This window comes from Nyctereutes procyonoides, unplaced genomic scaffold (assembly GCF_905146905.1).
Source record: "Nyctereutes procyonoides isolate TBG_1078 unplaced genomic scaffold, NYPRO_anot_genome, whole genome shotgun sequence".
NCBI lineage: Eukaryota > Metazoa > Chordata > Mammalia > Carnivora > Canidae > Nyctereutes > Nyctereutes procyonoides.
The window spans coordinates 22,337,323-22,361,769 of NW_026575133.1; the positions used below are offsets into that span (position 1 = coordinate 22,337,323).

Below are 24,447 nucleotides of genomic sequence, written 5' to 3' on the forward strand. Positions count from 1 at the left end.
ACCACATCTGGAGATGGATGTGGAACTGGGGGCCTGACCCCCAAGCCTCATTCGGTTTAGCATACTACCTGGTCTTTCAAAATAGCTCAAAGATATTCACGGTGGGGGGCGAAGGACACTTTCTCCTTCCACAAGAGGTTTTCCAGCCATCTTCTCCTTGTCAAAACTAGATCCCTTCCAATCAAGGGCTGGCTTGTTTTTTTGACGTCTTCTCGGACCCATCTTGCTTAATTTGGGACAGGATAACTTCAGAACTTTGCTCCCTTCTTCCTAATTAGAGCCCCATGCTAATACTTGTGTGTTTTCTATTGTTACAATACTCCGGGTTGATGTGTATTTATTGAATGTCTGCTGTTGTCAAACGTCACAAGGTTCTCAATAAGAGTGAATATCGAAAGAGAGGACGGCCCAGCTCTGCAGAGCCTGGCTGGGGAAGGACCCCAGTAAGTGCGCTTGGGTTGCACTTCCCGGCTCTCCGGGTCTGGGTCCCTGCGCGCAGCTCAGGCCCAGGGAGGGGGGGGTTCAGGCTGGATGATGTACGGAGTCAGCCGGGCTTTCCTTAGGGCTGGGGAAAGGAGCCAATAACTTGCCGGCACGGGAGGGAAGAGCCCGCGAGTGGGCTTCTGCTGTATAGACTACACGGCGGGAGGGCGGCCGGCCCCTGACTCAGCCGAGCCCGAGGTCCGGCGGGCGGTCGCTTCTGGAGGGAAGGCGGGCTCGCCAGGGGCGGGGCCTGGGGAGGGCGGGAGGAGGGGTGCGGGAGGAGGGGAGGAACCGGGAGGAGGAAGCCGGAGGAGCTGGAGGAGAGGGCGGCGGGAGAGGGCAGGAAGGAGAGCGGGAAGGAGAAAGCTGCGCGCGGAGGAGACGGGGAGGGGGAGGAGCCTGGGAGAAGCCGCGGGCGGGGCCAGAGAAGGGGGCGGAGCCGGGGGCGGGGCGGAGCCGGGGAGGGGCGGAGTCGGGGAGGGGCGGAGCCGGGGGAGAGGCCTCCCAGGCCGCCGCCGCCGCCGCCGCCGCCGCCGCGGGTGCGCGTTGTCCTCCCGCGGGCCAGGCCGCCGGGGCGCTCCCTCAGTCGCTCTTCCTCGAGGCGCGGGCTCCGGCGGCCCCGGCCGACTAGGACGCCCCGCGCGCCCCCCGCGCCCCCCGCGCCCCCCGCGGGCCGCCGGGGCCGGGGCCGCAGGGACGCCGCTGCGCCCGGCCGCCGCCGCCGCCTCCCTCGGCGCCCGGGGCCGGCATGGAGCTCTTCCAAGCCAAGGACCACTACATCCTGCAGCAGGGCGAGCGCGCGCTGTGGTGCAGCCGCCGCGACGGCGGCCTCCAGCTCCGACCCGGTGAGGTGGCGGCGCGGGCTGGCCCTGGGCCCGGCGCGGGGGGCGGGGGGCGCGGAGGGGGCGCGGAGGGGGCGCGGCCGCCCCTCGGCGCGGGCAGCCGGGCGGGCGCCGCCTGCGGCCCAGGCGCGCGCGGGGCGGGGCGGGCGCGAGCCGGGGCGCTCGAGCTGTCAGGATTTCCTGAGGAGGGAGCGCCCGCCTCGCCTCTGCCCCTCCGCGGGGGACAAAGGGCCGGCGACCCTCGTCCCTCCCGAGCGCGCCTCCGCGTCGGGGTCCGCTCTGCTGCCCGGGGGCGAGGACCGGAGCGGAGCCGCGGGTCGGAAAGTTCGGGCGAGGGGCGCCTGGCCTTCACGGGAGCGCCTCCGGCGTGTCCTTCCTGACAAGTTCTGGGTTCGAATCCGGTCCGGATCTGGGGCCGGAAGCGATCGTGGGGGTCCCGCGGGGCGTCCTGCGGGAGGCTCGCTCCCCGTTGACATCTCTGTGTTTCTGGTCCCTTCTTGTTGAAGGTGTGACTTCGTTCTGGTCACCTGCTGGGCGCCCGATTTAAAGCGCCTTCTCTTTGATTTTAGTATTACAACCGGCCTGCGTTGTAATGTTGAACTTTTAATACTTTTAATAATGTTAGACTTTTAATAATATGACTCAGTGTTGTGCCATGCAGGAAGCATCGTGGGGCCATGTTTGGGTGAGCTGTTAGGAGATGCCCAAGTCGGCAACGGTCAGTTTGCTTTAGGAAAACTAGTTGGCAGCAGTCAGACGAGCGAGCGGTCCTGACCTCACAGAGCTGACAGGGGTCCCGGGGGCGGTTGCCCTCAGCGGGGGACTCGGTAGCACCTCCCGGTTTGAGGTGGCCTGTTCCTTTTCCGAATCACCTCAGAGAGCTTTCACTTGAGAAGTGTGAGAGGATACAGTTCTTTATTATTTTTTTTTATAAAGAGTATTCTTTTTTTTTAAAGATTTTATTTATTTATTCATGAGGGATAGAATTCTTAAATACCCAGAACATTTAAAACTTCTTTGTGACTCTTGTGTGTGATATAGACGAGGATTACACGGTATAGGATTGAAAAGCAGGGAAAGTCCAAATGAGCATTTCAGTATCACAGCTGTTACAGTTTATAAGATGATTTCCGATATATTCTTTTTCCCCCTTAATATCTTAGTCCCACATCCCCACACAACCTTACAGAGCAGGTGGTGGTATCCTCTTTTTCAGGTGAGAAGACAGGTTTGAAACTTGAGTAACTTGCTGAGCTCACAGAGCCACCCCCCCCCCCCACAACACACACTCTGGCAGGTTCCATTGCTTTTCTTTCTTTTTAAAAGATTTTTATTTATTCATGAGAGACACACACAGAGAGGCAGAGACACAGGCAGAGGGAGAAGCAGGCTCCATGCAGGGAGCCTGATGTGGGACTCGATCCGGGGACTCCAGGATCACGCCCTGGGCCGAAGGCGGCGCTATACCGCTGAGCCACCTGGGCTGCCCTCCGCTGCTTTTCTGTGAAGACCTGCTAGTTTGATTTGTGAGAGCAGTGAAAGAGAACTTATTTTTTCCTAGGCTCTGGGTGTATTTTTCTTGCCATTGCATTTTATTTCCTCTGTTCAGAATGGAAGAGAAGTGACTGCACCCAGATAAAGTTCCTGATGATCTTGGGACAGAAGTTGTAGATAGGTTGATTTTGGCAATTACCAGTCATTCTGTTCTCTGTTTTTCCTGATTTGACCATTTGCCTGGCACACACACACACACGCACACACACACCCACTCCCAGGTTGGGGTAAGGCTTCAAATGCTCCTTGAAGAAAGGTAGATTGTGAAATTCTTCGGCTGTCAAAGAGCCAATCCTTTAGATTCTTAGGGCTGGACTATTACAGCTGGATGGAACTTGAGATTATCTCCAGTTTGTCCGACAGAACACTTTTCTGTGCCTCACTTCCTCTTCTATAAAATGAGGGTTGGGCTTTTGAGTCCTTGTACATCACAAAAATGTTTTTAAAACAATACCGATTTGTTCAGTGTAGATTTTGGACAAGAATTAATATGTTCTGGTAAAGAAACAGGAGGTCTCCAGGTGGTCACCTGTGAATTTGGGCAGTTGATTGAGACGTATATAAATAGGGTAGACTTGATTATTTCCATTTCTTGGGCTGGTCTCTGGTTTCTCTTAGCCTCCAAGATTGACAGAGGTGAACCAAGCTAGTGGAATCACATGCAGTGAGGTAAGGACAAGAGTCTTCTGAATAGGAGGGGTTTTAAGTGAATTATTTGTCATTTTCTTTGGTTTGTGTCTTATACCAGGAGCTCTCCAGTCCTAATGGTTGCTTGGGGATAAATTAACTCCCCTCAAGTGAAGTAAATCAACTCTTCTTGGATGCTGGCTACCAGCTTTCAGTGAAGGCTACTGAAACCCATACTTCTGAGCTAAAGAAGCTCAGATGAGTCACAGGCTTAAGCCTTTAAGGAATATTCACAGGGTAACCTGGGCTTAGATTTTGGATTAAGCCATGTGAGTTGTATTACTGTTTATATATCCAAAGTCCATATCAGACGGTAAATTAAAATTTTTTTTTCTGAATAAAATGGCTGTAGTCTTTGCAATTAAGTTTCTATCACTTCTGAGGATACAGCAGACCACAGAGAGATGTAGACCAAAAATCCAGAGGAGGGAAGAAGCCATTATGTTTCTGAAGTTAACAGCCTGTTTTGATCTTTAGGTGTTCAAGTGTAGCCAGTGAGTAAAGAATCCCATGCACTGAACTTTACTGAATAGTTTTTCCTATCCAGTACTCAAGATCCTGTCTATAGAGTGGCTATTAATAATGGTATTTTAATTGGATAAGTGCTTTTCAGATCTTTTTCTATAGAATCATTTAACATGTCTTCATTTTATTGGATCTCTTCCCTCTGCTTTTATGGACAGTTTTGCTATTGTTTGTAATGACAGCATTTAAAATCTCATTGCTTCCTCTTGGCTATTTAACTGAATAGATTACTGACCAAGTCCTTTTCTTTTCCAAAGGGCAGTATTATAAAACCAAAAAAGCCTGTGGGCATTGTGGTTTTTGTTTGTGGCTATTGAACAACCTGAAACAGGACTTTTCTCTTTCCTAGAGACATCCAAAGAATTAGTATGGATATTTGAAGTTTAAAAGCACCATTTCCTTAGCCTGGAATGTTTATCAGTCCCTTTTCCTGCCAAATTTATTCTGGACCCAGCTCAGATACTGCCCCCATCTGGTGCTCACCCTGGCCCACGTCCCAAATAATTCTGGGGCAAAATTGTTGGTCACCTTAATCGTGTTTCTAGGTGCTTTATATGCTTAGTGCACACTTCCATTACAGCCCATACTGCATCATATAATGGTTTGCTTGCTTCTTCCCTAGTGGACAGTGCATTTCCCAGAGCAAGGACCGTACTTACTCATCTTGGTATCTGGCTTTAGAGTGGTTAGGATGAAGAAGGCCTTTATGGTTGAGCTCACTCAAGTCCAAGTTTTTTCTTCTCAGTCCTATCATTGTCATAAAAATAGGATGTTGGGCTATGCATAATTTTAATTGTAGGCCCTGTTTTAGAATATCTTCTAATTGGGACAGAAAGGGATCCCTGGGTGGCGCAGCGGTTTAGCGCCTGCCTTTGGCCCAGGGCGCGATCCTGGAGACCTGGGATCGAATCCCACGTCAGGCTCCTGGTGCATGGAGCCTGCTTCTCCCTCTGCCTATGTCTTTGCCTCTCTCTCTCTCTGTCTCTCTGTGTGACTATCATAAATTAAAATTTAAAAAAAAAGATTTTAATTGGGACAGAAAATCTCTGTCCACTTGGGTGAGGAAGTAAATATAAGGAAAGGTGATTTTCCACTTGTGTTTTCTGATAGAGCATCACCTTTTTTTTCTTTCTTTTTCTGTGTGGAAATCTTTGTGGTAGTAATCCTTATTTTCTTCTTTAACATTGTTTAAATATTTTCAGTTTTTTTCTTCCAGCTCAACACTTGAGTACTGTTACTTTTTTTGCTCTTTCCACTTTCTTAAGGTTAGTGAGGAGTCTGCATTCATAGCAGACTGCTTTTTGGTGGATGCTTATGTCTTTTGCAGGGTAATGACTACCAGAGATTGTTTTATTTTCTACCAGGAAAATAAAGCTCTGTGTGAATATTTGATAATCTCCTAAAAGTGATGTTTTATTATCTGAGAATAAGGATTATAATTTAAAGACTTAAGGAGGAATATAATGTAGTCTACTATTGGGGAAGGGTGGTAGGGTCTTATCTCTTTAGTCTTAAAATTGCTCCTACTAGTCCTTGTGGCTTTGTCTGATATGATGGTGTTATGTAATTTCCTGCTGAGTATTGCTTCATTCTATTCTGAGACTGAGTGACCATAAAAAGATGGCAAAGCATCTGTCATATATATAACATTCATAAGCATGTAAACTATATTTATGGATATGATACTCTGAACGATGAATACCAGAGAACATTTTTTTGGAGGGGATAGTAGCTCTGTTAGAATTCACAGAAACCTTAAAAAGTGTTCCTGTTCTTCCTAGAGTTATTTTTTGATGAAAATTATTTTTAGTATGTCATATGAAGTTAACTTTTTCAAATGAGAAATTATCGTTATAGAATTGAAATCCACATGGAACAGTTATCTCTTTTCAGGAATTGTATTTTATGAAACTAGATTCCATTTATTTAGAGATTGTTAGTGTCATTGGTATTTACTTTGGAAAAAAATTATTTTGAACTTGATCTTTTTAAAAACTCATGTTTACTAAAAATTCACAAATTACCAAAATGTCACCAGGTGTTTGTATTTAAAAATTGATTATTGGGGCACCTGGGTGGTTCAGTTGATTGAGGGATTGATTCTTGATTTTGACTCAGGTCATGATCTTGGGGTTGTGGGATGAAGCTCTACATTCAGTGTGGAGTCGGCTTGTCCCTCTCCCTTTGCCTCCCTCCTCTGGTGTGCGTGCTCTTTCTCTCTCACTCTCTCTCTCTCTCTCTCTCATAAAATTTTTTTAAAAAAGTTGATTATTAAATCTATTGTAAAAATCTTTTTAAATCATTTTGTCGAATAACTAGGGTTTTTTAAAAAATATATTTTATTTATTTATTCATGAGAGACACAGACTGAGAGAGAGAGAGAGAGAGGCAGAGACACAGGCAGAGGGAGAAGCAGGCTCCATGCAGGGAGCCGGATGCGGGACTCGATCCCGGGACTCCAGGATTATGCCCTGGGCCGAAGGCAGGCGCCAAACCGCTGAGCCACCCAGGGATCCCCGAATAACTAGGTTTTGCTGTGATGTCTTTAGTCTTCAGTTTCTTTTAAATGGCTTATCAGTTTTATACCCTAAATCACTTTTCTCCCATATTTTATATTTCTAACAGACTAGCAGTTAGATTGTACACATTTATGAACAATTGATGCATGCAAGGTAGAATAGACCGTTTTCTAAAGTAACCCCCCCCCTCTTTAGCTTAAAAAAAGTCTAAGGTGATTGATGACATTTTCAATCAAGTGGTACAGATTTTGGGAAGTTTTTGTACATATTTTGTTGTCTACATTGTCAACTGAGATTAATAGTAATAGCAACAGCTTTTATGTATAGAACATTTTTCTCAATCAGAAACTGCTCTAAGCCCTTGATATGTACTGTTTCCTTTCATCCCCACAATAAACATCAGGAAGAGGTTTTTATTATTATCCTCACTTTATAGGTGAGGCAGCGCAGGCACACAGAATAACTTTTCCAGCTTCACAACAAAGTAAGAGAATCTAACTAGCTTCTAACCCAGTATATGACTCCAAAGCCAAATTTTCCCCAATATTGACAAAAATATTTTATAAACCTTTCTACCTTCTTGACCACAGGATTTATATTTTTATGGGTAATATCTGAAATGCATCTTTAGCTATCATAATGGCTATAGGGTAGCTTATGGAGAGAATAAAAAAGCCTTAAATGTCAAAGCATCATATTTAGAAAGGATCTATATAGAACAAAAGGCTGATAATGGGACTACTGGTTGGTTCTATGACCCTACCTACCCCCTGCCCTGACTCCTTGTTGCGAATAAGTTTATGTAGTTACAGGAAATGTTGTTATATAATAGATCGCCTAGTGGTTTTTCCACATTATGGTCAGTTTATCAGATTACTCTTCTTAAGTTTTTAGAACATCAGCAGTTTGGGAAGGGAATAGATACAGGATAGATCTTGGAGCAGAAACATTGATATGTATTGGCTGGGAACTAGTTCAGCCAGTGATGAGCAACCTGAAGCCTTTTCCAGTCTACCTTCAAGAGTCCTAGATCCAGTTTCACCGCATCCTTTCAGAGCACATAAAGCAGAGGGAGTGGAGGAGAGAAGGTCTTCAGGATAACCACCTTCAAAGAGGGCAAGAACCTTTGTAGAGTCACTAGTTCCTAGATGCTTGTATTCTGACCAGGCCTTAGCCAGCAGATGCCAGGACTTGCCAAAGGCCGGCTTCAGTGTCAAGGCCTTTTAGGCTACAGTATTCAGATGCCAGAAACCAGGGAGCCCTGACAGCTTGGTGTTTCAGAAATTTGGTCACATTGGTGCAGCTCCTGGATGCCCAGCAGCATGACTCCCCTTTGTCTTAACTGCCCAGCGTACTTCAGCCCCAGCAAGGAGAAAGAGGTGTAGATTCATCTCCACTTCCCTAGCACCTGGCCATAGCAGGTCTTCTATAAAAATAATAGTGAATTAATTGAAATGATTCTATTCCCTGGTTGACCCTGTGTACCTTAAGCAGCAAAGGGGTGCTGGGACGATTAAACAGAATATAAGAATAGAAGACCAGAACCTGCCTCTCTTGCAAAAAAAAAAAAAAAAAAAAAAAAATTCTAATTTCTCATTGTCATTTTATTCATAAAGAGAGGAATCTAACTTTTAAGTCTGGGATTCAATAAATCTGTTCTCTTTTTGAATGAAAATAAATGTGATGCAAAGACATTGATATTTTTCTCGAACTGGCCCTTATGCAAATAACAAAAATCGCTTGTTGCTGATTCTGGTACTTGTGATTTTTGACAAAATTAGGTGATGTATTTACAGATAGATACTAGATTATTAGAAAATCAAACTAGTTTGTGCTATCGATTGTGTGGATTCTCATAGCCGTAGTTTACTCTTGGTGTGTTTCATGGGGATTTAAAGGTGTTAGATCTTTGTAAGCTGTATTACTATCTTTCTATGAATAAACTGTAAACTGGTTTATTTCTGTTGAAATGTTTTAAAATCTAGTCTTGCAAACACAAGCCCTGGGAAGGTAACAGCAGTGTCCTAGAACCTCTGATAAATAATTACTTGTTATAATCACTATGTATATACTGACCATAATTGAACTGAGAAGAACATTTGGAGTATATTTAACAAAATAGAGAAGTAATACATTTTTTAAATTATCAGTAGCTGTTGATAATATGTTAAGTAATGCACAAGTAGCATTTTAGAATTGATGATAAACACTGAACATTTAGTAATATAGTACTATCACAACACATTCTGGTAGGATCTTAATTAAATCCCATGCTCTGTTAGGATGACTCATTTTCCGGTTGCTGTGAGACCCTTAAAGAAACTGCTCTCATTCACAAAAAAAAGCATCCACTCCTGCCTGCTTTCTTTGGTAAGGCTGGTTGAATGAAATACAGGTTGATTTTAGGTCAATGTTTCTTGTTTTTTCTTTTATTTAGTTTTAGTTAAGGTTCCTTCAAGTTTATCCATGCATTTCTTTAACTTGCTAGTGGGATATTTAAAAATACATTTTCTTTATGATTTTTTTTTACTTTGAAACAACTTTTTACTTACACTGAATCTCAGATGTCACAGTTTCTGCAATGGCAAAAATATGCAATTTGAAACAATCACAGGATCTGAAATATTAGGAAATTTTAAACACTGCTATAATGCTTTTTGAGTAGTTTGAATGTATAATATTAATGACACTTCTGAATACCATTTTACATTGTTTTTATGTCAGGTATATACATTCTTTTCCCTACTACAGGCATATATATATCTCCCCCCACCCTTGGGTGACAGACCAAATTGTTGAGCAAAGTAATAGTTTGCTACTCTCCCTTCTGGGCAGTTGTGCTTCTTGACTTCCAGGATTCACATCTAGTAGCTATTTTATTTATTCCCCTTTACCTCTTTTCCAGTGCACATCTCCCTTGTCTTACAATGGAGTTACTTCCTCATAACCCATTGTAAGTTGAAAATATAATTTGAAAGTGCATTTAATACACCTAATCTATCAAACATAGCTAAGCGTAGCCTGCCTTGACCATGCTCAGAACACTTCAGTTAGCCCACAGTTAGGGAAAATCATCTAATGCGAAGCCTATTTTATAATCAAGTGTCGAATGTCTCCTGTAATTTATTGAATACCGTACTGAAAGTGAAAACAAAATGGTTGTATGGGTACACAATGCTTGTGAGGTGTGTGGATTGTTTACCTGTGGGATCACATGGCTGACTGGGAGCTAAGCTAACTACAGCTGCCCAGCATCGTGAGCCTATGGTATGGCTTAACACTAGCCCAGGGGAAAAAAAAATCAAAATTTTAAATTCGAAATACAGTTTCTACTGCATGAGTATTGCTTTTGCATCACTATAAAGTTGAAAAGATGCAAGTCAGACCATCGTGAGTGGGGGACCATCTGAACTCCCTTTTCGAAAAGAAGCAGCCTCATTTCTTCCCTGTAATTTTGTGTTCTGGTTCTTTCTCCTTCCAAATTCTGTTCAGTCTGAAATTCTGTGAAGTCATTTATTTATTCTTTCAACATTTATTGAAGACCTGTCTGCTGTGCGCTGTGCCAAAGAAGAAGGTAGATGGATAAGGACGCTGTACCTTCACTGGGGATGTGCTCCAGTGTGGGAGAGACATACACAGGATTCTAGAGTGACACATGCTGTGACAGAGCTTAAGGTCCAGTTGTGTTAGGAGGCTTGGATTGGGTATTAAAGTTTGAGGTTTTTGTGTTTTATTTTGTTTTTTCCAAGGTGGTGAAAATCTGTTTTCCTTCCTAATAAAGAACATGGGAAGAAAAGTGCTTTTATTTGATTCTGTGAAGTTTCTTCCAGCTCTAAATAGTCTGATTGTTTCTCTCTATAAGAGTAGAAAGCCATGGAAAAAACTAACTGTATACACTAGTAGACTTTTATGGACTTTTTTTTTCTTGGCAGACATAACTCTTTGTATGTATAGTGGCTTCCTTCTTTTTTTTAAATTTTTATTTATTTATGATAGAGAGAGAGAGAGAGAGAGAAAGAGAGGCAGAGACACAGACAGAGGGAGAAGCAGGCTCCATGCACCGGGAGCCTGATGTGGGATTCAATCCCTGGTCTCCAGGATCCCGCCCTGGGCCAAAGGCAGGCGCCAAACCGCTGTGCCATCCAGGGATCCCTAGATCCCTGTTTTAATAGAAAAGTCTAGATAGTCTTAAGATGCCTTTCCTAAGTAATGTCTCTCACCTTTTAAGTATTCTTAGGGTTATTTTTTGAAATAGTTCTTTATACTACTTTAGATCAGCTTTTATGCCAACTATGTTTTGAGATCTTTATGTAGTTTGTAGTACTTTATTTCATGAAGGTGTTTCAAGGCCTGCCTGGTGCAGGAGTCATCTATAAATCAAAGTGATATAAAATTACTAATGCAGGTTCCACCCAATAACCTACAATCCCTTAGACCAGTAATTCTCAATCTGCTGGTACATTAGAATCACCTCGGGGAGATTAACAAAATACTTGTGCCAGGGCCCCACCCTAACCACCTGAGTCAGACTCTCTTCAAAGGGTGGGGCCCAGGCATCTGCATTTTCTAAAGCTCCTAGATGATGATCATGAGAACCCAGGATCAGCAACCCGTGTGTTGGAGTTCACACTGGGAAATCACCAGCTGCTAGAACTTCTAAATTGGGTTAACTCTTTAGCTTGCTGAATGCTGGAAAATAATTAGCATTAGAGAGTTCAAAGAAATGTGTATCAGACTTTGCAATTATAAGACAGCACCTGAGTCAAATTATTCCCTAACCTGCTTTCCTTAATTAAATTTTGAGAATTGAAGTATGAGCTAACGATGGGAACTTACAGTTCCTCATGTTAGAACCCTTTTCCTCATCTGTTTGACTTTCGTGTTGGTGATTGTCTTTTCAGAGCAATAATATCCTTTGTCTTTAGCAGGAAATGAAACTTGGGTCTGCTTGTTTATGCATACCCTAGCACCTTTTTTTTTTTTCCTCCTTAAAGACACAAGTGAAACTGCTATAAACTTCAGTAGATGTGTGAGACCCAAGCTTATCTTGGGCTGAAGGAGCGCCAGTCACTCTGGGCTCTTGGAATGAATGACTCATGCACTCTGAAGGCATACAGTATTTAATCACTTGTTTTCTGTGTACCAGGAAGAGGAGGGCATGTGAAAATAGAAGCCATGTACTGCCAAATGGGTCTGAAATAAGAGTGGAAATGTTGACCTAAGGGGTCAAACGATTGAGCTATGACAAAATACCTAAATATCTTTGGGTGTGTGTTACTTTAATTATTTCATTATTTTAATTTAAATTTGGCGTTATTTCAAAAGTGCTATACTTTGATAATTTGTAAGCAACTTGACTAGATAACTTTGAAATTCCTAAATTTTAAAACCAATCCGCCAATTTCAGATGTTTCTCTTTTGATTTGTGTGACACCTTGGATGATATCTTTTGAAGGAAAGATTAGAAAGCAGTATGTTTGTTGGAGCAGATCCATCACATGGCTCTCCTTTGTGGAAGGGTAGAAGCCCACTGGTCACAATCTCTGCCGTGCCATTGCCTTCTGCCTCCAGAGTAGCCATTAATATTGGTGACGGGGTGGCCAATACTGAGTATAATTGCTACCTTGTTCAGACTGATATCATTTACATGTGTCCTCTGTATACATAGACTCTGCTAATGCCCCTTTTATTTCCTTAGTGAAGAGTAACAGGTTAAAAAACATACATTCTGAAGTGAACCGTGTGCAAGGTGCTGTACCCGGCAACAGAGTCATAGCAGTTAAGAAGGACCCACTACACTCCCTTCTCGCACCATTTACATTACCTGTTTAGGCCTTCCTTTCTTGTTTTGTCTTGCCTTTACATTGGTAAGGGAAGCCATGTGCCCCTGCTAGACCTTTTAAGATAATTTAAAGTTTACTTGAATTTTCAGGTAAGTCTTCCATTGTGGGTAATCACAACTGCATTATTTATTATATTTATTGAAAAATAAATGCTTTTAGTATTAAAAGCACCATATTGGAAAGGACTGGTCTTTTGGGGCTTCCTTTAAAAACAGTAAAAACAAGATGTTAGTCTTATTAAATGTCACTAAAGATAAGCAGTTGATAGGAGAAATCCATTTTCCATTTCAATCTTTCATGCTTACTTTTACTTAATTATTCATTCATTTGGTTCAATAACTATTAAATGAGTGCCTGCTACCAGTGGCAAATAAAACAGGCATGGAATTAAATAAACTGAGAAGTTGAGACTTAAATCTCTCCCTTTAAGTAGTTAGTCGAAATTGTATTTATTATAATTATTAATATATCAGGAGTTATTTCTACTTTTTATTTATGTTTTCCATTATTATGTATACGTGGTTTTGTTGTTGTTTTTCTTTTTCCTACCACTTTCTCTTGTCTCCCTAGCTTGAATTTTCACCAGGTGTCTTTCTGTTGCTGATTAAAAGTTATACATTCTATTTATATTTCTCCATGGTTTCTCTGACTTAGTACCCAATACTTACTTTCACCTGCATAATGAAAGTGTACCACTATTCATGTCTTTGCCCCAAGTGTATTTTTACCTTCTTTTAGATATTACCTCTTCTAGATTCTCCCCCTCTCCTGTGTAGAGGATTTAGGGGAACGTAGGAAGCTGGCCCTCAGTTTGCCATTTGGACCCAAATTGGGTTGCTGGGACCAAGACTGGAGTTACAGTCTAGTTTTGAGCTACATCAGAGCTTCAGGTCCACATTTCATGTTCTGAGGAAACAGGGTTCTGGGGGCATAGCGATATTTTCATAAAATATCTTTTACTCTGAGAAGGCTTTCAGGAATTATGGTCCTGCTATAATATACGATTTATATTAAACATATTGAAGTTTATATTAAACATATTGAAGTTTTTCCCCCTCCTTTCTTTAATAAAATCCATATGTAGACCCTTGAAATAAAAATCTTGGAGATATTTGACTGGTAAGAACCTAGAATTTTAAACACCTGTACATTTCCCAACTTGAACTAAAGGTTATCAAATGTTTATATGCCACATGTTGTGTTGGGCACTTTCAATAATTCTCTCGTTTGATACTATTACAAGCCCTGAAAGTTAGATGGAGTTTCCATTTACAGCAGAGGAGCTGTTGTCGAGAGGGGTTCAGAGACCGCAGTGGAGCTGAGATTCTTTCACCTGGGGCACGGGGTACAGAGTGCAGGTGGTAACCTCATTGTGCCCACATCTCTGGACTTCGTCTAACCTCCTCATTCCAGTATCTGCCCAGACCGCCCTTGTGCACCTGGCCCTGTCCTGTCACCTGGATCTCTGGCTTTAGGCCCACCCTCTCATGCCCATCCTCCACACACTGGTCCTCACATTCACTCTCCTACGCAGTCTACCCCGTCTGGACAGAGTGGCTCCTGCATTTACAACAACCCCCTGTGCCCCAAAGTGATCCCTGTGTAGTTCTGCAGCCTCCTCCTTCTAGCTTAGCTCTCTGTCTCATAGTACCAAACTGTCTAGAGTCCTTTCTGCATTCAGTAAATATTTGTTTTTCTATTATGCATTAAGCAGCCTGCCAGATGTAGGGCTGACAAGAGAGTTTTGAATGAGCCAGATTGGGGGAGGTCTTGGCCTGGACAAGGATAGTGGCGGTGGGATTGGAGAGAAGTGAAACATTCATCAGATATTGAGAAAATCAATAGGACTTAGGGAGGAAGAAAAGCATTTTGGATGTCTCCCAGGTTCTGGCTTACGCAGCTGGAATGATGTCGGTGAGCTGAAAGCCCTGTACAAATGTAAAACGAGGGTATTACACTCGAGAACATTTTGTGGGGAAACTTAGAGTGTTAGAGGTACACTAAAAAGAACCCCAGACTAAGTGGGAAATGGTGTTCTGATTTTGACAAGCCTGTGTTGTATGGGGCATGGCCAGCCCTGACATTTTTATCTGAAATAGATCAAGTGACCTTAACTTAGCCACTGTAACTAGTGAACCCTTCTGTGTGATTCACTGTAAATTATCTGACCTCAACTTGCTGCTCAATTCCATGCCATACTTTTCTTTGCCCATTCAGCATTTTGGAACCTGCTGTGTACCATGTACTGGTACCACGTACCATGTACTGGGGACGTAAAGCTGAATGAGACTAGATCTCGATGAGCTTCCTCTTCAGTCAGGGAGATAGGGAAGTCAGTAGTTGGATGCATTACACCAAAATAAGGTGCCATGATGGAAATATGAGCAAGGTTTAGGAGGGCCACAAAAGAGTGCTTGATCAATTCTGCAGGGCACGTGGAGTAGGGAATATATCTGGGCACACCAGTGACTCTTGTTCTGAGTCTGGAATGAAAAGCAGGCAGAAGTGGGTGGGGAGCAGCATTCCAGACCCAGCCTGCTCACACTTCTGGGTGGTTGCAGGAAGGCTGGGATGCTGGGGGTTGGAGAGAGGCAGGAGGAGGGTGGACACGACCAGCCTGACCAGCCCGTGCAGAACTTTCCAAGGAATTTGGACTTTGTCCCTAAGGCTGTGGGGAGTAGAAGTGATACACTTGGATTAGCAATGTTCATATTTATCCTTTTCTAATGCCCACTGTATTTTGTTCACAATATTAATTAAACTAATTAATTAATTAGACAAAACTAGACTTCAGGGGAAAGAGCACTTATTTAAAATAAAGGCAGTTACTCTATCCTGATGAACTGTTGTTCACCAGGAAGGCACATTAATCCTGAATGTGTATGTGCCTGACAATGCAGTCTCAAAATAAAAAGCAAAAATTAAGAAAAAATGGAAAAATATACACAAAGTATGAGATTTTTAAAAAAATCTCTCAAAAACTTTTCAGTTAAGAAGTCAAGAATATTAGCAAGTACATACAGGAGTTGAGCTAAATAATCAACAAAGTTGATATAATGAGCCCTAAAGTTAAATAGTATGTTCAGATGTTTGAGATCCATTCTAAGGAATACTTTTTAAATCGTGTCCTGGTGAACACATACCTGTATGTTTGTACCAGAAGCAAGAAAGTTTTGTGGAGTGTTTCTCTTCACCTGGTGCAGTTTTTTATTTACCGTTCTGTTTCATTGATGTGAATGCTGATCTCCTTATACAAAATTGAATTCATGACCCATTAATGGATTGACATTTTTTTAAAGAGATTTTGTTTATTTATTCATGAGAGACAGAGGGAGGCAGAGACATACGCAACGGGAGAAGCAGGTTTCCTGCAGGGAGCCCCATGTGGGATGTGATCCCGGGACACTGAGATCATGCCCTGAGACAAAGGCAGAAGCTGAACCACTGAGCCACCTAGGCGACCCTGAGACCATTTTTCTTGAAAACACCGAGTTTCAAGCATGCATAGAAAACTGACTTTTTGGGTTCCTCTCACCATGCCAAGCCTTGGTTCCCCTCTCATCCCCCTCTGTCCTCCTCTGCCAAAGCTGGGAGGACTTTGGCTCCTGTTTTTACTGAGTCAAGGCCATCTAATCCATTCCTTTGCTGCTTCTCAGTGGCTATATTTAGCCTTTCACCTTCCAGACCTAGAAAAAGGTAGTGTCATTTCTTTCCAAGGGCAACTTTTACACCTGTACTTTTGATTTCATCATCTTCTATTTTCCTCCTTGAATATCTCCTTTGGTTCTTCTTTCTCCTTGATCATCCTATTAGGAACTCAGTCTTCATGGGTTTAACTGGCTCTCTATCTGGACCTCAAAGATCATCTGTGACTATTCTTTTTTGTCACTAGAGCACAGAACTTGGTCATGTTTATAGTTTTTTTTTTCTAGTTTTTTTTTTAAGTTTTTAATTTCTTGAATGGCTGATGTATTTGCCTGGCTCAAAATGTCAAAGATGGGAAAGAGTATTAAGTTAGGAGGTTCTCACCCACCTTTTCTTTTAGCTACTGTATACCCTGTCCCTTGTGCTCATTCTCCTACTCTGGAGAGAAGAGAGGTTTCAGTGGCATTTTTTATTTTACTTACTCTCTTCCTGTCCTTCTTTGGCTTCCTATGTGGTGGTTCATGTTAACCCCCTGTGCATTCTTCACTTACTGCCTACCCTGGCTCTGGGCTACATAGCTCCAGGTTGTTTCAGGCTAAGACTCTGGCAACAACCTAATTAGTTGTTCCTTTCCTTATTCTCAGGCTCTCTCTCCTGTCAATGCTGTCAGCTAACCCCTGACTGTCATCTTGTTTTATTTATGCCATTATCTGCCTGCCCTAGTCTCCAGGAAGCACACACTCCTTAGTTTTTTTATTCACATCTCTCCAGAGTTGGCCTCTTTACTTTTTCCAGTCTTATCAATCCATATTGTCTACAGCCATTGGTCTTCTGTTCCAGACAGCTGCTCCTTTATTTTTATGTCTTCTAGCCTGGTATAGCGCCTGGTTTCTGGCAGGTACTTAATAAGTGTTTCTCCACTAAAGGGACAAATTCAAGACCAGACCTTCTACTTTCCTCTGCATTATTCTTCTTGCTGCTTATCTTATGCTTAAAGTTCCACTTCAATGTAATGGTTCCTGGCTGCTTTACCTCTAACTTTGTCTTCCTCTTCCGTATTTCTAGAGCTCATTTGGTACCCAAAAAGTAGAGTCCTACAACTGTGGTCTGTTCATCCGAGGTCAGGGTACAGGGTTATGGGCAGTTGGAGCTCGCTCTTTAGAAAGGCATCTGTGTTGGTAGATACTGAAGCTTGGCCTGCCTGATACAGAGATTCTGGTGCTTTGTTTGAAAAAAAAAAAATCAGGGTGGGGTGCCTGGGTGGCGTTGGTTGAGCGTCTGCCTTTGGCTTAGGTCATGATCCCAGGGTTCTGGGATGGAGTCCCACGTTGTGCTCCCTGCTGAGCAGGGAGCCTGCTTCTCCTTCTCATACTCCCCCTGCTTGGGCACTCTCTCTCTCTCTGTCAAATAAATAAAATCTTAAAAAGGGTATTTTTAGGCTGTACACCAACATGAATTCTAGTAGAGTAGTTAGACTGTTAAAAATGAACAAGGAAATTAATAAATACGTAATACTGAGTAAAGAACAATTTTAACTGTAAAGATAATGGAAAAAGGAGTGATACAAAAATTAAAAACCAGTACAAACACGTCAGAGTCGACATCTTTAATATAAAAGGATTTAAATCAATAAGGAATATACAAGAAGTGTTAGAAGATATGAATGAGAAAATCCTAGAAGAAGAAACATAAGCAGCTAATTTTATAATTAAATGTTTAATTTTACCTGCAGTGAAAAGAAAATAAACATCATTTAGGCAATGGATGCCAGCAAATGAGAACAATTTAAAAAGAAATTCTAAATGGTGACAAGAGTACTTTAAAACAAGCACTTTCCTATGTTTCTGGCAGAAGTCTAAGTTGGTATAACCCTGTAGAAAGCAGTTTGGTAATATCTGGAAGCTTTAAATTTTCTTATGTTTTCACTGACTAATTTCATTCCTAGGAATCTCTCCTAGAGCTGTTAATTACAGAGGCAATAAAATATTTGCATAATACTCACCATTTATAACCTTATTTATTTTTAAAGATTTATTTATCTTAGAGTGAGAACAAGTGTGCAGGGGAAGGGGCAGAGGGAAGAATCTTTTTAAAAATTATTTTAATTTAAATTCAATTTAGTTAACATGTAGTATTAAAACATTAATAACATATAGTTTCAGGAGTGGACTTTTCATCAGTGCTCATTACATCAAGTGCCCTCCTCAATGCCCATCACCCCATTACCCCATCTCTCTAGCTCCCCTCCAGCAACCCTCAGTTTGTTTCCCATAGCTAAGAGTCTTTTATATTGTTTCTCTCTCTGTTTTGATTACTTCCCTTTCCCTATGTTTATCTGTTTTGTTTCTTAAATTCCACATGTGAATTTGTAAAGTCTTATGGTGTCTTTCTCTGACTTATTTCACTTAGCATGATGCCCTCTAGTTCCATCATGTCATTGCAAATGGCAAGATTTTTTTCTGATGGCTGAGTAATATTCCATTGTATATATATACATGACATCTTCTTTATCCATTTATCTGTTGATGGACATCTAGGCTCTTTCCTTAGTTTGGCTATTGTGGACATTGCTGCTGTAAACATTGGGATTCGTGTGTCTCTTTGAATCACTATTTTTGTATCCTTTGGATAAATACTTAGAAGTGCAATTGCTGGAGTCATAGAGTAGTTCTATTTTTAACTTTTTGAGGAACCTCCATACTATTTTCCAGAGTGGCTGCACCAGTTTGCATTCCCACCAACAGTGTAAGTGGATTTCCCTTTGGGAGAGAGAGAGTCTTAAGCAGACTCTGCACTGAGTGCAGAGCCCTACGTGGGGCTGGATCCTAAGATTACCACCCCAGCCAAAACCAAGCATTGGCCACTCAACAGCTTGTGCCACCTAGGTACCCCATCACAGTATTATTTAATAATAAGGGAAAACTGAAAATCACTTAAATGTTCAAGAGTAAGGAAGTGCTTCCTTTAGTGGAAAATTATGCAGCCCTGAAGTTACAATTTTGGAGAGTATTTTAAAGAAATGAAATGTTACAAGAAAAAAATTAGCATATACTGTTATATTTGCAGTCTTGTGATTCCATATGCACATAGACATATGACCTGAAACATAGCAAAATAAGTTATCTGGCTGGTGGGATGGGAGTGATAAAATATTTTTTCCCATTTTATACAGTATGACTTTTATAATGAGAATGCATATTAGTTAAAATGTAAATATTGTCTTATTGGTTAGTTCCATGTATAGATTCTTTTTTTTAAGATTTACTTATTTAAGCGCATACACATGAGAGAGACAGAGACAGAGGAGAGACAGAGAGAAAGCAATAGCAGGGGGAGGGGCAGAGGGAGAAGTAGGCTCCTCACTGGGCAGAGAGCCCAATGTAGGGTTAGATACCAGGACCCTGGGATCTGTATAGGTTCTGTAGTACAATGGTTAAGAGGACAGGCCATGAGTCATGCAGGCCTGGCTTTGAATTACAGTTCTGCCCAAAGAGAAGTTAACTTTATTTGCCTCCCACTGAATATATCATTAACAACAAAGACATTCAAGATACAATAGTCAAAACTCAAATGAATTTGGAGACTATGAATTATTAAGTCTGTAATTACCCCATGAGTTACTGATTGATTATGAATTTCACTAAAATAAAATTTAAGTGGTAATAATTAAAATTTTATTTTAATTTTCTACTAAAGGAGATACTGTTTTCATTCTTGGTAATTTTTTCTAGTCTTGAGCTACCCACTAGGGTTACGTTTATCTCCATGTATATAACAGCCTTTTGCAACCTGCATTTTGCAAGAGAATTAAGCCTTGCTGTCCTCACATATCCACTTAGTGTAATGAATTAGCCTCTTGCCTGGTCATCTAGAATAGTATAAATTATGTGCCGTTCTTGGAAGAAGTGAAAAAAGTCACCCAAAGCAATCTGTTCTATTCTGAGCAACCTTCCCTCGGATGGATGCCTGGCATAGAATAGGCACTCAAGAAATGGCATGGCTCTTAGTGTTTTTGCCATAGAAGTCACATAAAGGAGCACCGGCTTTCTGGATTTCCTTGCTTGGTGTAAGCTTCTTTGGGAAAGGGTATTTTCCAGGATGTGATCCAGTAAGTGGACATCTCCATGGCTGTTCCTCAGGCCTTGTCTTTGACTCTGGGACTGGCTCTGGGCTGCAGGCCAGTGGAGGACTCTTCTGATTTGCCCTCTCCCAGTGTACCAGCTTCTTTCCTCCACTGCAGGGCGCCAAAGTACTGCCTCCCATCTGAGTAGAGTTTTGGCTTGTCATTTCTCTTCCCCCCATAACTGTCCTTATAGCAGAAACCTTATTCAGGCCTTGGATTTAATACTTTCCCACAAATTGCTTTATAGTAATGTATTCAGTTTTGGATGTTCATAACTGCCCTTTGGGGATATCGATCATTTAAAATAGAGGGCTGAAGATTGTGTTTTAATGTTTTCTGATGAATATTTTCTTATGTTTGCTTTTTATTTTATTTTAGCTACGGATCTACTTCTTGCCTGGAATCCCATTTGTTTGGGATTGGTAGAAGGTGTTATTGGGAAAATTCAACTTCATTCAGGTATGTTTCTGTAAAGTCCTTAAATCTGTTAAATTTAATGTAGCATTCTATGGCATTTTCTTCCTTAAGGATGAATGTGGATTCTGTTTAATTCCTTTGCCCTAATTTTAGGTCTGCCCAAAGTAGGTCTATTTCCATATAAGTTTCATGAAATGAAAATAAAGCTTTAGAGAAAAGAAAGGGAGGTATAATTTTACAATCCTTTCTTCCTCTTAATAGGTATTCAATACTTTTTCTTAATGTGTCAGGAATTATGCTAGTTGGTAAACATAGTAGTGAGGAAAAAAAACTGACCAGTGCTCACCTTTGTGGAGCTTACATTTTAGGAAGACAGGCGTCAGTAAGTAATCACTAAAGTAAATGTGCAAGTACTTGGTAATTGTGGTACATGCTCTGACAGAAACACCAACTATGCTGATTCCAAGGGAGAAGGAGGTTGGAGAAGGCTGGCAAGGTAGGCAGGTGGTGGACCGTGACTGACCAGGTTTGAGACAGTTGTCCATTCTGGATACAGTCAACTCTGGCCAGGTGCTCTAACGAGGTAGGCAAATTGATGAAAGGTCTAGGTTATTCACCAGACCCTTGTTTTGAAGACAGACTCTTGTGTCTGGGATTTGGAGGGAATTTTGATGATGAGAAGAGAGATGTTACATAGGCAGGTTCCCAAAAGTCCCAAAAAAGACTAACTGAAATATTTTAAGCACTGTATTTAAATATCTATCTGTTTTTCTTTTGGCATCATTTTTAATGAGTTATGAAATATAGGCAGCTTTGCCATTATTACCGTGTAATTGGGAATCTAGCTATCTCTGTAGTATGCCCTTCCTTATTCTAAAATAAAATTGTTGTGGGGTGCCTGACTGACTCAATGGGTAGAGCATGTGACTCTTGATCTCAGGATTGTGGGTTCAAGCCTGACGTTAGATGTAGAGATTACTTAAAAATACAATCTTTTTTTTAAGGGTTTTTTTTTTTATTTGAGAAAGAGAGTGAGCATGCGCAAGCACACAAGTTGGGGGGGAGAGGCTGAGGGAGAGGGAGAAGCAGGCTCTGCACTGAGCAGAGAGCCCACATGGAGCTCAGTGCTAGGACCCCAAGATCATGGCCTGGGCTGAAGGCAGACACTTAACAGACTGAGTCACCCAGGGACCCCAAAAATAAATCTTTAAAAAATTGTTGTGCATTTGGGAACTAGGTTGATTCCTGTGTGTTAAAAAGCATGTATTGCTGGCGACGATCTAATTTTCCTTTGCTAGATTCTTTGATTATTTTTTAAAGTTTATTTTTATTATGAAATATTTCATAGTTGCATAAAACTGTTTACCACAGATATACAGTATAGGTTGTTGTAAAACACACATATCTCTGCCACCCAAACTAAGAAATGAAACACGACCAATGTCTTTGGATCCCTCACTGCGCCTCCCTCCAAGTGTGTCCTGTTTTCTTCTCTTCAGGAACACTCACAGTTTTTAATTTTGTGTTTATTATTCCCTTGATTTTCATTGGTGCTTTTATTACATATGTATTCCTAAATAATAGGATGCTAAGGTTTGTATTTGGGAGACTTTACGTAAATGATACCATTTGTCTTCTACTTCCCTCTACCCCCAACTCAACCTGATATTTGTGAGATTTATCCACATTGATGTATGAAGCTTAGTTCTTTATTTTCACTGTTGTAGGACTATATCAAAATTTGTCCTTCCTCTTGTCAGTGTGATTGTTTGGGGGTTTATATTTGCTATTAGAAGTAGTACCGCAATAAGCATTGTTGTATATTCTGTCTTTGGTAGTTTTGTAATCCTTTTGGTACAAGGAGACAAGCATTTAGACATTGTATAACCATGCTAAGTATTTTAGTAATACTCTCCTACCTGTCCACATTTACATAAATATATTTTTAATTCATTTATATGCTGACAGGATAATTTCATAGCTGAGTGTTCTGAGCTAAAACTCATTTTCTATTGTTTAAGTGAAGCTTATGAAACTTTTGAGTTATTTTTCTTCAATTTCACATCCTAGAGCAATGAATAAATCACTGAAATCAGTCAGGAGATCTGAATCTAAACTTTATTTATTAGCTTCGTGATATAGAGGGGGCTACTTAACAGGGGTTTCATTTATCTATTGCTGAGACCCCAGGAATTAATGCCTTAAAACAACAACAACATACAACATCACATAATTTTATGGATGGACCAAGTGACTCTTGCCCTTTTCCCGCTGTTGTCTGGGGTTGTGTGGCAGCCTTCAATGGGGACTTTTCCTGGAACCTCTCTGTCCAGATAACTCATTTCATAAAGCCTCCCCTTTGGGTCTTTCTGTCCTGGACACCTGGACATTTTTTCGGAGTGGTGGCTGGGTGCCAAGAAGACCAGTCTCTGTGTGCAAAGGTTTATCAAGCCTCTGCTTGTGTCACTGAGCTTGCTAATACTCCGTTGGCCAAAGGAAATCATGTAGCCAAGCCCAAAGTCAGCATCAGAGGGAGCTTCCCAAAGGCTGGCATCCCAGGAGGCTGATTCATTGGGACCACAATGCCCATGAGCCTCTACTTTGTAAGCTGTAAAACAAGAGTAAAAATAACTGCCCTCTTTTTGCCCTATGACTTATGAATCTAAATGAGATATATACCTGAAGGTACTTAATAAATTATCACTATTTTTTTATTTTTTTTTTTTATTTTTTTTATTTATTTATGATAGTCACAGAGAGAGAGAGAGAGAGAGAGAGAGAGAGAGAGAGAGAGAGGCAGAGACATAGGCAGAGGGAGAAGCAGGCTCCATGCACTGGGAGCCCGATGTGGGATTCGATCCCGGGTCTCCAGGATCGCGCCCTGGGCCAAAGGCAGGCGCCAAACCGCTGCGCCACCCAGGGATCCCCAATTATCACTATTTTTTTTGAGAAATTGCTGTTCTACTGAAGGTAACATGAGGAAAGAGGGAAAAGGATTTCCATAAGATGTCAGGTAACAACTCACTTTTAACATTCTGTATGTTCTTACCTAAGCACTGAACTCTCTCCCCTTTCTCTGTCTCTCTCTCAAATGATAACCATTTTATCAAGGCCCTTTTGGTTGCAAATACAAACCTATCGGTATACATAAAACAAAGTTTTATTAGGACCCAAGGGACCAAAACCAAGAAATGGATGTCTTATAAGGTCCGAGATTACATTTTGGGGCAGGTGGTCTTGAGCACCACTTCTCTATACATCTCTTTATTTTTTCTCTTCTTTTGGCTTTCTGTTTGTGTCCATAGGACAAAATTTCTGCTCTGACATGGTACCTTCAGGCCTCATGCCATCCGACAGCTGCTGTTCCCTACAAACCAGTGGAGACTGCCTAGCCGTCAGGGATTGAGCAGGGAGTCTAGTTCAGACCTCTGGGAAAGAGAATTTTATAGGCCCTGTCTGGGCCAAGGATGGTCCTGGTCACAAAGTTCAGCTCCAGAGGTTGACTTCTTCTGTCAGACTGGGAGGCCTTGGACTTGGCAGACAACCCAAAAGTTTCATTCTAGCAGTGAACAAATATAAGTTGTTGGTAGATGTGTTTATGATGCAGTGAAAGTCTGGTCATTTTGGAGGGGGTGAATTTGGTCATCTCCTGCAGTCAGCCTTTGTTTACAAGTGCTTTCCCTCCTGGCACCACTTGCCTTTGTTTAGACTCAAAACAAGTGGTTGATAAGCAGTGAGGCTTTCTGTTCTACAGGACATTTAGAAAAGGGAGAAGTGAAGACAGAAAATATAAGAAAGGAAAGAAAGGC

General features: G+C 41.7%; 1 protein-coding gene across 1 annotated transcript in view; it reads left to right on the forward strand.

The window, feature by feature from the left end:
• Window positions 1–1,176: 1,176 nt before the first annotated feature.
• Window positions 1,177–24,447, forward strand: part of INPP5F (inositol polyphosphate-5-phosphatase F) — an 85,499-nt gene continuing 62,228 nt past the window's right edge. The window contains exons 1-2 of the mRNA XM_055299873.1: window positions 1,177–1,328; window positions 20,600–20,680. Coding sequence (XP_055155848.1) covers window positions 1,232–1,328; window positions 20,600–20,680 — 178 coding nt within the window. The 5' untranslated portion in view covers window positions 1,177–1,231. The remainder of the gene's footprint in view (window positions 1,329–20,599; window positions 20,681–24,447) is intronic.